This window comes from Anser anser (assembly GCF_964211835.1).
Source record: "Anser anser genome assembly, chromosome: 10".
Taxonomy (NCBI): domain Eukaryota; kingdom Metazoa; phylum Chordata; class Aves; order Anseriformes; family Anatidae; genus Anser; species Anser anser.
In genome coordinates this window covers 18,437,794-18,453,339 of record NC_139730.1, presented here as the reverse complement: position 1 = coordinate 18,453,339, position 15,546 = coordinate 18,437,794, and the positions used below count along the sequence as shown (strand labels likewise).

The following is a 15,546-nucleotide window of genomic DNA, read 5'->3' as shown; positions in this document are numbered from 1 at the left end:
ACTATTTCTAATTAGTAAATACAAAAATTATTCCTGTAGTTGAGGCTATAGAAAATGTGTTTTGAAAAACAATCTTATTCTTATCTGGGTGAAGGAAGATGGTGGGGACAAGGAGGATTATTGTAAATAATGTTGTGGTGATTCTTAAGCAGAATGCCAAAATCTGTCGAACCTTATACAAAATGATGTTCTATCTTTTGGTGTAGTGTATGCTTCCTTCTTGCAGTAAGCTAAAACTCCGATGAATCTTAGAGAACTTGAGGTCCGCAGTACATAAACTTCTTCATAATAGAATAGAATGGAGAATTTCAACTGGAAAGGTTGTATTTACAACTCTGTTAGGATTATACTTTTTGATATTGTTTCTTGTCCTTTTAGGCAACTCCTGATCTCTTAAAAGGCCAGCAAGATATTGCACAGCAAACAAATGAAGAGACTGCTAAACAGATACTTTACAATTACCTTAAAGAAGGGTTAGTAAACATAATTAACTTCTAGAGGGGAGGTTATGTTTTCCCAACATTTATTTTCTATTCTGTTTAAAATCTGAAGTTGTAAAATCAAAGCTATCACTAAATGGAATGACTGTTTCATAGTTTTGTATCTCAACTGTGTCTTTTAAGGCATTATAGGATCTCAAAATACCCAGCTAGTCAGGATATAGTATCTTACATAAGATATTGTTCAAGATTTGATTGAAAGTACTTGAAATCTGTGAATCAGAATATGTTTTGTCTTTTAAATATTTAAGGTGTTAAACTTATGTGATATGGATGTTCATGAAGAATTCAAATCATGCCTGATGGGAGTTTAAGCTTGTGGTTTATAAAACAGAAAAAAATAATAATTATATTTTAAGAATTTACAGAAATTCTCTTGTTGTGCACAGAATACCTTCTCCACCAGGAACTTTATGTTACTTGATATTTTTTAATGATAACTTATTGAAAGGTGATGAAGGAAGGTCAAATGAATTAAAATACACATGATGCACTCAAATTTCTTTGCATTGCTGAACTTTCTTAGGTACAACTGTACTGATGTAGCAGTTTTTGGCAGCTGTGTAAGAGAGTTTTAATGGTGCAGTAGTCAGGACTTGAAAAACCTAGTAGTAATTACTTTTAATTTCTGTATGTTTGTTGAGTAATATATATGCTGAATACCTGTCTTTCCACAGCTATAGTCTTGTAGAAGAGAGCTGCAATTAAAGAGTTCAGTGATACTTTTTAAAGAAAATATTTGAAATTTAAATTGTTAACAACCTTCCTTCAGAAGATTTAATGAAATCATAGTTGAGATAATTTGACTTATTTTTGTAGTAGATTTTTATGGTTGTGATTTTCAGTAGTTTGGACGCTTATTTTGAATTTGTTTTGATGTTAACGAAATAGTGCCTTTGATCACATCATTGCTTACTTCTCTGTGTTTTAGAAGTGCTGATAATGATGATGCAACAAAGAGGAAGGTCAACTTGGTTTTTGAGAAAATTCAGACATTAAAGTCAAGAGCTGCTGGAAAGACACCGGTAAATTTTTATTTATTTTTTAATGTTTGGGCTTATTTCATAGTGATGCAGTGTTCAAGCAGTGCTTTAGAAGTTTGAATCCCCTCACTGACTTCAGTGAGATCATTCTTGTAGTTTCCCAGTGGTGTAGCTTAATGTTAATCATGCACTGAAGTGCCTTATGGGAAAGATTTTTGTTAACAATTTAAAAAAGAATGTAAAGGAGTCTGCCATGAGGACTGTCTCAGGGTTCATTTATTGGAAGAAAAAAGAGATGCAAACTCAACAGTAAATCTCGCAGACATCAAAAGGTTGTTAGATCGAAGAAAAAGCTAACGTATATAGCTTTTAAGAATAATCTTGGAACATCTTCTCATAATGATGTAAATAGATACCTAAATAGAGAGTGTTTTAATGTGCAATTTAGAAAACCAGTAAGCTAGGATATTGTTTAAAAGCCATATTACATTAATGTCATTTGACAGTCACCTTCTTAAAATGTTTTTGTTTCCTGCCACGTGGTGCACTGCTTTTTCAGTTCTAAAGCAAATGGAAGAAATGTCCAGTTGTTGAAGTGATAGCATAAGAAAGACTAAATGCTTACTTTTGGTGATTATTTCATTCTGGGGTATAATTAGTCAAAATGAAAATGTAAAACACATTTTTAGAAGTTACAGAAAATTAATTTGAAAATCTGTTTTGACACATGAGCATGCATCCCTTTGATGTCAGTTTTGTGTGGTGGTATCTCAGTGAAATTTGTCCCTAACTATTGGTGATTTAATTTAGGTGTTGCCTAATCTGAATATTTTTAGGTTTGTAATGTTTTCTGTGTTATTGGCAACCTACCTTGAGCCATTATTAAGAATTTTAATGAAAATCAAATTGTGGTTCTTTTGAAAATGTTAGCTTGGTTTGACCCATATGAAAAGTCCAAGATGAGCTCAGGCAGTTGATGCCACACTTTATTAGTGTTGCTTGTAATTTCACTTTAGATTTTAAAAGGAAATTGTCAAAGAACATCTTGGCTTTGTGGGAATAAGTATCTCTATTTAATTGCAGGTTTCTGATTCTTCAGCTGAAGTAAAAGCATTGGTGGAGCAAAAAACAGAACTTGAAAGGAAAGTGGAAGAATTACAGAAAAAACTGGATCTAGAAATCAGGGTACTGCCCTTTTTTGTTATAAAGTTTTTGTCAAATATACTTTTCTAAGTAAGTGACAACTGATCAACAAGTTGATTTTTTTTGTATTAGAAAAGGGTATCTTTTGTCCAATTTTCCAATGAATTTCTGTATGAGATTTAAATATTAGGAGTGTTTTGTAAACTGTTGTTGCTTACGTAATCATAATATTTTTGCAGTGCTTGTTGCAATGTGCAGTGCATGTGTTCTAAAATGTTATGTATGAAAGCCAGTAAGTTTTAGATAAAAACCTGTTAATGTTCCCCTGTGAGTGGCCAAATGTGTCTGGGTATATCAGATAATTGGAGCTGTTTTGTTTCATATTCTTTTGTCCAGATGTACCTGTGCTTTTACAGAAGACTTCTGAAGTGTCATTGTTCATAACGGTTACCCTTTCTAGGAAATCGCTTCCTTCTCAGTAGTACTTGAGAAGAAATTTGCGCTGTGAATATAAATACTAGGGAGACATACATAAAGTTTCTTAGGTATCTGCTGAGGGAGATTTTAATCTGTTGACTGGGAGACCTATATGGAGTGGGAGACAAAATATATTACTCAGAAGCTTTTTATTTTTTATTAATTAAAGCATTACTTCAGTGCTGAATCCAAAGTAATTAAGTATAGCCATGCTCTGAAGACATGGGTAGGACAGACTGGTTTCTTTCAGTTTGCATTTTGAGTCCCAACAAAAGTCAATATACTTGAAACTGATGAGGAAACTTTACATTTGTTACAAAAATTGAAAACTGTGGTTAGTGTGTTTTAATAACAGTTTCAAGATTTTAATATTCATAACAATAAGTACTTCTGCAAAAGAAAAATACCAAAGCCTTGAAATGGCTCCTTTCATATAATAAAAATAATTTAATTTCTTTATGCTTAGTATATTATCTTGCTTAACTTTTGGTGTACAAAAAATAGAATCAGCAAAATTCAAAAGAGGAGAGAGATGCTACACGAGCAAGCCTGAAAGATCTTCAGTTCCAACTTGATGAAAGTATATGTGAAAGAGATGCCTTAAAAAAGAAGCTGGAAGAAAACGAGAAGGAACTCCGGCAGAACCTAGAGGAGTGAGTTCATTTTTGAAAACTTATTAGTTGGAATTTATACCTTTACTTAAACTTTTTAGTTTAAACATACCTGTGTCTTCAGAAGATATTAATGGAATTAGACAGTGACATTTGCTATTGTAGGAAATGTTTCTACTGTTTAAAAATAGCTTATTTTTGGAATATCTTGAAGGAAAAGAAAAATTGCTGATTTATAGTCTTCTTATTGCAAGTTGCTTTTAATATTTCGTAGTCATAGTATATAGCTTTAAACTTTAAAATACAGAAAAAATCGAGTGCTTTAATCAAGAATATTGTACCAGTTTTAAAATATAATGCAAGTTTCTATTTAAATATCTACTTAAAAGAGTTTTCATTTTTTCCCTCTCTGACATTTCATTGTTCTGCCTCATATATCCCATTCTCTTGTGGGCAACTTGGGAAAAGATACTTGTATTTTCTTAGTACTTGGAAGAACCAATCAGTGTTTCTGCTATTAAAAGAAAAAATCCTCTTTGATTTTTCCTGATGAGGCTTTTTCAAGTGAAGATGGAACAGGAACAACACCAGACTGAGATCAGAGATCTTCAAGACCAGCTCTCTGAGATGCATGATGAACTGGATAATGCAAAACATACTGATGAAGGGGAGAAAGAGATTCTGATTGAGGTTAGTTATAAAATAGTAGAAGTAGGATAACTTACTTAATGTAACTTACTTAAAATTAAAATAAGTCCATGTCTGATCCAAAAATAAAGCCCAAATTCTAACTATTTGGTTCTTTTTAGTCAAGGCTGTAATTTCAAAACTTGATGACAGCAGGAGAAATGGAAAATGCATTTGGTGCCATGGCATGTTATAAATGCCATGTATTGAATTAAAGTATGGAACAGTTTCAAAAATACCTGTTTAAAAGACAGAAACAATGGATAAAAGGGGTGGGGTAAGTTCTTAAATCCAGCTGCCAACAAGAAGAACTGAGAGAAGGGAAACGAGAGTATATAGGCTGAGGGTACTAACATCAAAACCAATTGAAAATGCACTGCTAAATGTGAGGGCATGGGTGTATACATCATCGTGAGACAGATATGCTATGAGCCAGCTTCCCCCATGCTGTGGATAGCTAGCGGGACTTTGACTTTCCAAGACAGCCTCTCCTACCTCTACTCTTTTGGTACCTAAATTTACCAGTCACCCAATTCTCACCACTTGATAGAAAGCGCTTCCCCCTGCTTTTTCATAATTTGCTGGCAGGTATTGCACAGTTTGCAGTCTGACACTTCACTTTATAAGTAAATTTGGAATTCTTCAAGAACAGAATACTACTGCTTGTTGGGTCACTGGGAGACCTTCCTTATTGCTAGATAAAATCTAAATGTATCAGGCTTTTACATTTGAAATAAAGGGTCAAGAATCTGGCTAGTGAGTTAAAAATAAAATTACAGAAATAGAAAGCAGTAAGGTATGTTACCAACAGCATATCTACATAGCGTTCAATTCTTCTGGCATTTGTTAAGGAACTTAAGTATTAAGGTAGTGCCTTATCTGGTGGTCAGCTGGAAGTTTGAGGTGAGCCAGGTGCAGCAGAAGTGAAGGCTATCCACAGCAGATTCACTGACTACCCACTTCCTTCCCAGCAATGTGATGAGGGGAAATGACTTCTGGGGAGAACACTAGTGGGAAAAAGGGTGTAAAGGCATGGATTTGGTTGGGAAGCACTTGTTTTGCCTTCGACCCCTCCAGGTGTTCAACTGTTCTAACTTGCAGAAGCAACTTTCTTTAATCTTTCCAACAAAAAGTCAGCAAGCAATTATTGTGTTCACTTCTATTGCAGTGTAGGAAACAGATTTTTTTTTTCTCTTCTATCTCCTTGCAACTGAAGGTAGGACTGAGGGATTTGTTAAAATGTAGCCTTTAGGTTTACTCCTGCTTTATTTATAGGAAGTGTAGCATCAATCTTTTTACAGTTCTGTAGCATCAGATACATAACTGATGTTTTATATAATGGGTCAATGTGTTGCACTTCTAATAATCTTGGGTTCTAGTAGATGTTTAGCTTTCTATAATAAAGTTGCAAACAATATATCGGTCATAAGAAATGAAGCTGGCCTGGGAAGCTTATTCTTAATTGCCTTCCCTCTCTGAAACAACAAGAACAGTCATCAGAGTCATCTATGAGACAATTGTGTTTATTTTTGATTTTAATGGTCTTTAGGAGCTGATGCAAATGAAGCAGGATCTGCAAGAAGTATTAATAGCAAAAGAACAACAAGAAGAAATTTTGAGAAAGAGAGAGCGAGAGCTTACTGCTTTAAAAGGAGCACTAAAAGAAGAAGTATCTAGCCATGACATGGAGATGGATAAACTTAAAGAGCAACATGATAAAGAATTGCTCGATCTACAGCAGAGCCTGGAGAAAGCAACAAAGGTGAAAGAAGTGATTACAATTAATCTTTACAGGGAAAAATACCTATCACAGATGTCCCATAGTAGATGCTTTCAAATCCTAATATTTTTAGCAAAATAAATAGGTATATTTGGGCTAGGAGATTCTTTGCTGCTGATAATGAGTTCTATTTCATACACTTTAGCTGCAACAAAAAATCAAAACATTGCATAAGTTGTGACCCTTTCTTCAAAGTTTTTGACTGTTTGACATGTGTTTTGACATGCTTAATTTTGCTTCATTGCATACGTTGAGAGAGAATGCATGAGATTATGGTACAGAGGGCCACTTGCTTGTCTTGGATAGAATGGCATCATCAAAACCTTGAGAATGCCCTGAAGAGCACCAGAATGCCTTGCCAGTGATGCTGGTGAAATCACAGTTTTGAATCTTCTAGCAGTTATCTGCAGTTCTTTACAGCCTGCTGTTCCTACCATCAGCTCCTTGTGTCACGTTCTGTTCCTTGGTTGCATTGTCCGACCCTGCCCCTTGAACTACTTACTAGTATTTTTTTGTTTTATTTTGTTTATTGGATTAATCTTGTTTACTGGGTGGCCAAATGTGTGTCAGTACAAGGGAAACAGCAGGGAGTGGGTGTTTCGAACCAGCAAGGGAGGAAAGGGACTGAATGAATTCCATTCCACCATCAGCAGGGAGTCTTTGTGAGCAGAAGAGTAGGAGCAGTTTTCTGAAGTGCTTATCAGGTACTGTTTTTCAATATATGTCCTTTGTGAAGTTATCATAGCTGAACGACAGCAGCTAGGAACAGATATGTGTTGTTTTTTTTTGTAAGGGAACGAGTGTTGTGAAATTCTGAGTATTATTTTTACAATGATAATTATTTGTCTTTTCTGTATCTCTTTCATTTTATTTGTGTAAAATATTTGACAAAATTTCTAAAAGCAAGCTGTGCTTGACCGATGTACCAAAATTGGAGGCCCAATATTATGCTTAGAAGTGTTCGTGCTAATTTATACCTTTTTCTCCCACCTTAGTGGTGTTGAGTGAGTTGCAGCTACCGTGCTAGTTATGGCTGTAAGCATAGTGTAGAACTGAACTAAAATTCATCTTGAAACTTGAAAGAAGTTTCCAAAGCTCTGTGTGCTTCATGAGCAAAATAGGATCTTGTGTAGAAGATGCTGGATAGACAATGCACAACTGAGTTCAGAGAAAAAGTATTCTTAAAATTGTTTTAAAATGTCCTGTTTTCTTCAGCAGTTAGAGAAATTTATATGCGCTGGTTTGTGTATGCAGCCTAGGACTTCTACTTGAGATTGTTCGACTTCGCTTAAATGTGTTGTTTCTCTTTGTTTACATCATCATGAAGATATTTGACTCATGCGAGCTTGAACCAAATTCTTTTTTTTTTTTTCCTTTGAGGAAGAACTAGAACATTTAAACTAACTTTTTTTTTTTAATTATACAGTAATTGTAGTGACAGCTTAACCTCAATGAACCATCTTTCAAAGTTACTGCTTGGTGATTTACTGTACTTCAATTATGGAACTGTAATTATGATTGACAAGAAATGAAAGAGTAGTCTGTTAGGCATAACAATAACAGTCTGGGAAATGGCTCAATGGCTGGGTTGTTGTAGCTTAGATAGTTTTAAATAGCGTTTCAGATTTTTTTTTTTTTGCTTGCATGTTATAGTCTATAATATATGTAATCAGATGTTCAAAAGTTAAATTTAATTCATTAATGTTTCTCTAAGCACAAATTTTGCTCTTGCCGTTCTACTTTGTGATCTTTGGGTTTTATTCTAAGAAAAACTTCAGTCATGCTTAATGGGAAGGTTTTAGTATCCTTAATTATTTTTGAAACCCAGCACTATCTCTATGCCTGCTGGCTGAGATTATTCATTGTGTTTGATAAATTATCTATCAGGAAAGTAAAACTGGTCCCTACAGGGAGTTGGATGAGTGATCTGCAGTGATCTTACATAAGGTATTAATTATTGGTTTTATAATTCATCTGGAATACCAAGCACTGTGTGAAAATCATGGGTTATATAATTGAAGCTGATTGACATGTTAAGTACTTTTTTTTTTTACATTACTACAAGATGGAAAGATTTATATTGGATGGTGGAATACAAGAAGTTTACATTAAAGATAAGTGAAAAGTGCCATTCTATTTTATTTAATGAGGAAAACTGGTGTGTAAATAGTATTTGTAAATAGTGTTTCTTATACAGAAAATAACGATACCAATATTTCATAGATGGGAGTATACTGAAGTCTGTATGTACCAGATTGTTAGTTCCTATGTTACTTCTATATTACACAAATTGGTACACTGAATGAAGTCGTTTTCTGATGTATGTTAGGCCTAAAAGGAAATATTTGCAGGGAAAAACAAAGTAATTTTTGTGCCAGTGTTAAATCAGCAGAATTTTTCAGCTACTGCAGATATCAGGTAGGTTGGCCAATGGTGCAGAGTGTATTCATTCTGTATGATTAGAATGATGCCCAGATCTGTTTAAAATCATGTTAGAAACATACTCATGGTTATCTGATGAGAGAATGGGGGAGGGGGGGTGTATTTGTCATGTGCAATTCTGTCTCATGCTCAGTGATGTGGTAGTTTTTTGATTTTATTTGCTTGCTTTTACATAGAGATAGTTACATAAAGCCACAGATCTTTAAGATCTTCATTTTGTTTGATACAATTTACCAAGGTAACTCATTTTTGTGTTATGCCTTCTGCTTGTGGTCTTTTTGAAATAGCTGTGATCGTTCCTATCTTCATTGCATGTTTATTAAGACTGAGATCAGACTATTTCTATTTAGTAAATGTTTTCTGCTTCCTTAACACACCTGTGTAGGATAACATATATCTTTAATTTAGTAAGAAATATAAAAAAATATATATTTCTAAATAACGAGAGATGACATCATCACTTTAAGTGCTAGAGAATAAATGAGTGTGAATCTCCACCATTGTAATGTAGTACAAAACTTTATATTATTTAATCTGAACCTCCAACACAATAGGACAGAATTGTACTACTTAACCAGGAGTGTTGTGTCAGTGGATGAAGGGCCACTGTTTCAGTAAAATTTGGAAATGACTTCTGGAATGTAACACTGTAGGTAGAAAGTAGTAGCAAACTGCAACCAGCTCAGGGAAGTGCAGTTGCAAGCTACACAGAACTGTGGAATTTGAAAAGCAGGCTGCACAAATTACGTTGTTCTAAAAAAGCTGTAGCCATCACGTTACGACTGCCTTACAACAGTCTAGGGCTGACCTTGACTGATTTCTTCAGGGTTTGTAATACTTCTGACCTCATTCACAGAGTGTTAGAACAGACACTCAACCTTTAGAAGCAGATTCCTTTATCAACACGTTTAAGAATGCAGTGAAGCTTGTGGTCACGTGAGCTCTAACTGACACATACGTGTTAAGCTGTGGTATGATTAAAGAGAAGATGGAATTTTAGCAGAGCAAGTGGTAGGAACAGCAAAAGACCATGGTTATCTTCTTCCCAGGTTACAAACTAAATGCTACTTCTTTAAAATAGGTAAACACCCAAAATCATAAAATTCTGCATGTCACAGATGAGATAAAGCTTTTTTTTTTTTTTTTCATCCATCTGTATGAGTGGTTGTGAGTTTAGGCAAATTTAGCACAGAGCTGTAAAGATCTTTGAAATGAAAGTGAATGAACATGGTGGTTGTCCAAGTGACTCAGGGTAAAAAGAAGACATCTGATGGTGGTGGAGCATCACAGAGACACTTTGGTCCATAAAGTGATAAGTAAATTTAATTTGTATAAACTGTCAAATGATACACACGTAAAATTATTTCAAGCTCTTCATATAAAAATAATAGGCTCCCAACTAACTGGTGCCATGCTAGGGTGAAATCTTGGGGTTATAATAAATAGCTCTGTAAACACATCATATTGATAGCAACAGAACAAATTATGTAACATGAATTACTTGGACATAAGAACATTGTTGTGCCCTTGTATTCATGTATCCATAACTCAGCTCTAGTCTGCATCCTGAATGTTATGTCTAAGTCTCAGCTGCTCACCTCAGACAATCTGCATAACAATTGGAAAAAATTTAGAGAAGATCGGCTAGGATTCCAGATACCACTGGTGGATTTTTCTTTCCTTTGCTTGCCTGAGGCAGCCTTTGCCATGTTGAGATAATGCTGGGTTTGGTTTATATGGTAGAAGCCAGCTGATAGAGGCCAGTTATTAACTGCTCTAAACTGTATGCAGAGTCAAAGGATAGTGGAGCAACTGGGCCTAGTCAGCATTTCCCCTTTCGTGACCTGCCTTCCCCCCTTCCCACTCTTTCATTTTCAGCTTTCCTTTACTAGCCCTTTAAAAGCCTGGTATGTTTTTGATCAATTTCCAGTGTGGTTCTGCAAACGGTTGGGGTGGTGGGAAAAAGGACAATGCACAGCCAGAAGTGTTATGGTATAAGGAAGAGTGCAGGCACTCCTGAAATAGGGATGAGCATTGGAAGCATCCTGATATATGAAAATGATATATGGAAAATCTGGGAGACAGATTTGAGTTGTTTTGTTGTAAGTGTCTGTTCTGCGCATGGAAAGGAAGTTGTTTGGTGGTAGCATCATGCATGTTTTTAGTCATCCATTAAATGAAATATGAAAAATTGTGGAATACTGGCTGTGTTGTCAACAAGAATAAGAAACATGCCTGTAAAGCATGCCAAAGATGGATGTTTTTATACTGTATGTAGAGTCAAGAAAGCCTCTGACCAAAACTGTCCTGTAAAGTTCTCTGAGCTGTATTGCTTCATATCTAAACACAGTGGAGGAAAAATCTGTTTTATCTACAGTAGTCATTTGATAGCATTGTGAATCTGATTTGGTCAGGACCATTTCAATTAGTCTGGGTTGGGAACGGGTAGGTTTTGTTTTGTTTCGTTTTTCTTTTCCTTTTGAAAGTTGGTGAGAGCCTGTGGGGTCAGATACTTTTTTAATACCATCAAGAGAATCTATAATCCTTACCAGCAGAAGACAGTGTACGTATATTCAGGTGGTTTGTCCTGTAAAAGTATATGTTTCTTTATGTACGTGTGTGAAGTGTTGGACTGTACAAGTCCATTCAGTGTGGTAAAATATGAACACCTAACCAGTTAATATTTTACTCTAGTCTTTGCAACAATTTCTGACCTTGAAAAAAACTTCTAGTATAAGCTAGTCTGAGTATGTCATGATACATAGCTAAGAGGATAATAGGACATGGGTATAGCTATTTGTTGAAAGTTTAATGCTTTCCCGGCTCTGGATATTGTAACTGTGTAAACGTTAGGTTGTGCTTAAATTGGGAAATCTTGTTTAGTATGTTCTCTGTAAAAAGGAGTTTAATTCTCAGTTTTAAAATGTAGACCTTTAAATCTTTCATTACATCTTATAAATCAAAACTGAAATAGTTTTGGAAATAGTGTTAAGGATATTATACCATTTAGATTAGTGAAAATGGCCTGGCAAGAAGGAAAGTCTTGTCTCTAAACTGTCACAGGTGAATGATTTTTAACCAATTAATAGAATGACTTTAGCTGAAATGGAAGGAAAAATAGCCTGACCTGTTTATAAATTTGTACATTTCCTTACTGACTAATCTCTTGAAGTACAGTTGAGGATTCAGGTTGGTTGCAGTGTAGCTCACTAGGAGATAAAAACCACACTGAAACACAACACTGACCCTTTTAATATGTAACTAATGATAGTTAAATTCCAGAGGCTGAGCCATGTATTACAAGTAGGCTAAACCTCCTTTTAAAATTATGGAAAGAATGAATATAATCAGTTCAAGGTAGAAAAGTAGTAAGTAAAGCCAGTTAGGCAATTTAGTCTCTTCCAAATTTTTTACTTTTTGGTAGTCATAAAACTTCATTTTGCTTTTATGGCATTCATATTCCATTTTAAGAGTTAAGAGATTTTATAATTATTGCTAAACAATGTTACTGTATCATTCATCTGAGGGACCTCCAACTATTATAAGAAATAGTGTCTTCAGTAAAAAGAATTGCCAAGTGGGAAAAATACCTGAACTACAAACAGAACTACAAATAGAATTAAAGACCTGTTATTTACATTCATGAGCTTTAAAAACTAGATGACCATACCTGAATAACACACATTTCAGAAGTTTTCTTTACTGAAGAGGTAATAAGAATTAACAATCAAAGGGCTGTCCCTGTGCTGAGGCTCATTCTTGCTTAGACCCCTTTTCAGTATGTCTTTTCCCTTGGTTATATGTTTTGGGGTATGGTTGCTATTTTTGTTTTGTTTCTTTTGAAATCACCTCCATGTTAGCTAGAAAAAAACAGCGTCTAGTTGTTTTATTTAAACTTGATTCCTTTACACACAAAAAGGAGAGCAAAGGACAGAAGAAAGGGGGATTGATTTCCCTGTAACTGCATCTCCTTCAGCATCATCTGGGGGAACTGGGTAGATCTGAATCTGTGAAGTCACATAAATCTTTCTACATGTAGTTCAAGAAGCTTAATAACTTATCCAGCACCAACCTGAAAAGGTGGCCCACAAGATTTTAGAGTTTTCAACAGAGAATATCTTCCCTGATACCTTAAACGTTCCACACCAGGAACAAAGTGGAGGGAGCAGCCACACCATTCCCTTTTTTTCAGAAGGTTTTGGAAGATTATCGTGTCATTTACTTTGATTCCACACGTATAACGTATAAATATGGAAAGAGTATCTGAAAGCCTGTTACTTCCATTAGAAAACCTTTATTTGTGCTGTAGCTCATTTTGTATGGAGATTGATTCTTTAGATTTATGCTTCAAGTATGGTGATTAGAGAATGAACGGTTAATTGGTTGAATTCAGTTTTACTCAGCTGAAATTTATTCAAAATATAAAATTTTGAAATTTTATAAAATATAAGTTTCTGAAATTTAAGTGTAGTCAGAAAATTTGACTAAGTTGTGCCTAATCAACACTGAACGTAGACAAAATGTAAGTTTTAATAAGCTGTGAATGAGACACTTAGCTTCCCCTCATTAGCCCCTTCCATATTGTGTGTAAAAGGTCTCTAAAGGTCCTGCACTGCACAGTCACTGCTGAAGGGGAGTTTCACCAGCTGAAACACCTAAGTCAGCCAAAACCACTTTTTTTAATGATCAGTTACACAACCACTCATGTTTTTGCCAGTGATAAGGGTGTGGTAGAAAAGAAGGTGTGGAGCCACAGAACATTTTCTGCATTCCTATCAAAGAGCTTTTTTTCTCTACTTAGATGGAAATAGAATATTTCATTTGAATCTCCAGAACCAGCTTTGTGTGTTCTGTCCAGTTTCTTTAGGTTTGACATAGTAATTGGTGGTGGGAAGGATTTTGGTATCTTTTATGCTGAGCTCCACCTCTGATACTTTTCACTGCTTTCACCAAAGTTGAGAGTAGGATGGTATATAAATACATTTGCTTTAACAAAAGTGTTCTGACTTTTTTGTTACACAAATATTTATTGCTTTATTTATACTTTGTCTTGACTAATTTAAATATATGTAAAAATATTTCTGCACATGCATACAATTATATGAAAGGGCACAAAAGAAAACTTTATTAAACTAATTTTTTTGTCAGGCAAAACACCTGAAAGAAGTGAGGGAAGTGAATCCCACTGCTGAAGTTCCCTTATGGAGAGTAACTTCCTTAGGCCCAAAGCTGAAAACTGAACGTGGCATGCATATGAACTCCAGCAGTTGTGACTATGTGGACTCAGAAGAGCAGACCTAAGCCAGGTTAAACTTTATAAATCAGGTGTACGTACCAAATCAAATATGTGCATGCATTCTCATATTTTCTTCTCATCAGCTACAAGTTAAAAGTAGCTTTGTACTCCTGAATGAAACATTCTAACATCATATTTTATCAACGCCGTTCAGACTTTGGTCTTTTCCTCCACTCAGTACATACTAATAAAAACTTGTTCAGCAGGCAGAAAATTATGTCAACTGTTTCACAAACTTAAATTCTCCACGCAGCTGCAAGTTCAGTGAGTAACATTTTGCTGTGAAACCCACAGATCCATTCAAATGCACTTGTCATTTAGGTTAAAATTTCTTGATGAGACTTCGAATATTTAGAATAGCTACCTTTAATCCTACTGTGTGACTGAAAGAATTGGTTATAAGTCTCTCAGTCTACATGATGACTTAATCCAGTTTAATTTCAGAAATTTTAGAAACTGAGATAAGCAAATTTAAAATTAGGCCATACTGGCAGGTGTATGAAGAGGTGGTTACCCTGATCAAGATATGTGTGTTAGAAATAGTACACTGAAGTTTGCCAGTATATCTACTGTGAGGTGAAGTGAAACCAGCTTTAACCACAAAAGCACAAGTTTGCCTGTTTAAAACATGGGCTGTGCGTCCCAAGGAAATTTAACAGAAATGTGTAACTCGCATTCCTAGTTTTCAGAATCCTTAGCTTTGTCCATGAGGTGGTTCTGTAAATTTCTGTTTTTATTACAAATGTAATGTCTGTTCAGTGACACACCGGTGTTTTAGAAATGCAGTATTTTGCTATAGTGAGAGGAAACAAATACAGCATCTAGTATGTGAGCTTTTGATATTTTTTTTTCAGTGGCAGATTTTGTACTTAGTACTGTATTTTCACAGAATCACAGACTCATCTAGGTTGGAAGAGACCTCCAAGATCACCTAGTCCAACCTCTGACCTAACACTAACAAGTCCTCCACTAAACCATATCACTAAGCTCTACATCTAAACGTCTCTTAAAGACCTCCAGGGATGGCGACTCAACCACTTCCCTGGGCAGCCCATTCCAATGCCTAACAACCCTTTCCATAAAGAAGTTCTTCCTAACATCCAACCTAAACCTCCCCTGGTGCAACTTTCGCCCATTCCCCCTCGTCCTGTCACCAGGCACGTGGGAGAACAGACCAACCCCCACCTCTCTACAGCCTCCTTTAAGGTACCTATAGAGAGCGATAAGGTCGCCCCTGAGCCTCCTCTTCTCCAGGCTGAACAATCCCAGCTCCCTCAGCCGCTCCTTGTAAGACTTGTTCTCCAGACCCCTCACCAGCTTCATTGCCCTTCTCTGGACTCGCTCGAGCACCTCGACGTCCTTCTTGTAGCGAGGGGCCCAAAACTGAACACAGTACTCAAAGTGCGGCCTCACCAGAGCCGAGTACAGGGGGACAATCACTTCCCTAGCCCTGCTGGCCACACTGCTTCTTATACAAGCCAGGATGCTGTTGGCCTTCTTGGCCACCTGAGCACACTGCTGGCTCACATTCAGCCGACTATCAACCAACACTCCCAGGTCCTTCTCTGCCAGGCAGCTTTCCAACCACTCATCTCGCAGCCTGTAGCTCTGCTTGGGGTTGTTGCGC

General features: G+C 35.8%; 1 protein-coding gene across 14 annotated transcripts in view; it reads left to right on the top strand.

Annotated features, from left to right (window-relative positions):
• The window catches only part of CGNL1 (cingulin like 1), a 67,265-nt gene that overhangs the window by 29,080 nt on the left and 22,639 nt on the right, over positions 1 to 15,546 (top strand). For 13 of the 14 annotated variants that reach the window (XR_014588843.1, XM_083851083.1, XM_083851094.1 and 10 more), the window contains 6 exons: positions 379 to 473; positions 1,432 to 1,525; positions 2,567 to 2,668; positions 3,608 to 3,756; positions 4,269 to 4,404; positions 5,951 to 6,163. Coding sequence is in view for 13 of the 14 variants with exons in the window: in XM_083851083.1 (XP_083707209.1) it covers positions 379 to 473; positions 1,432 to 1,525; positions 2,567 to 2,668; positions 3,608 to 3,756; positions 4,269 to 4,404; positions 5,951 to 6,163 (789 nt within the window). In the remaining variant the exon portion in view is untranslated. The remainder of the gene's footprint in view (positions 1 to 378; positions 474 to 1,431; positions 1,526 to 2,566; positions 2,669 to 3,607; positions 3,757 to 4,268; positions 4,405 to 5,950; positions 6,164 to 15,546) is intronic. The other variant, XM_083851088.1, reaches the window with a different exon arrangement.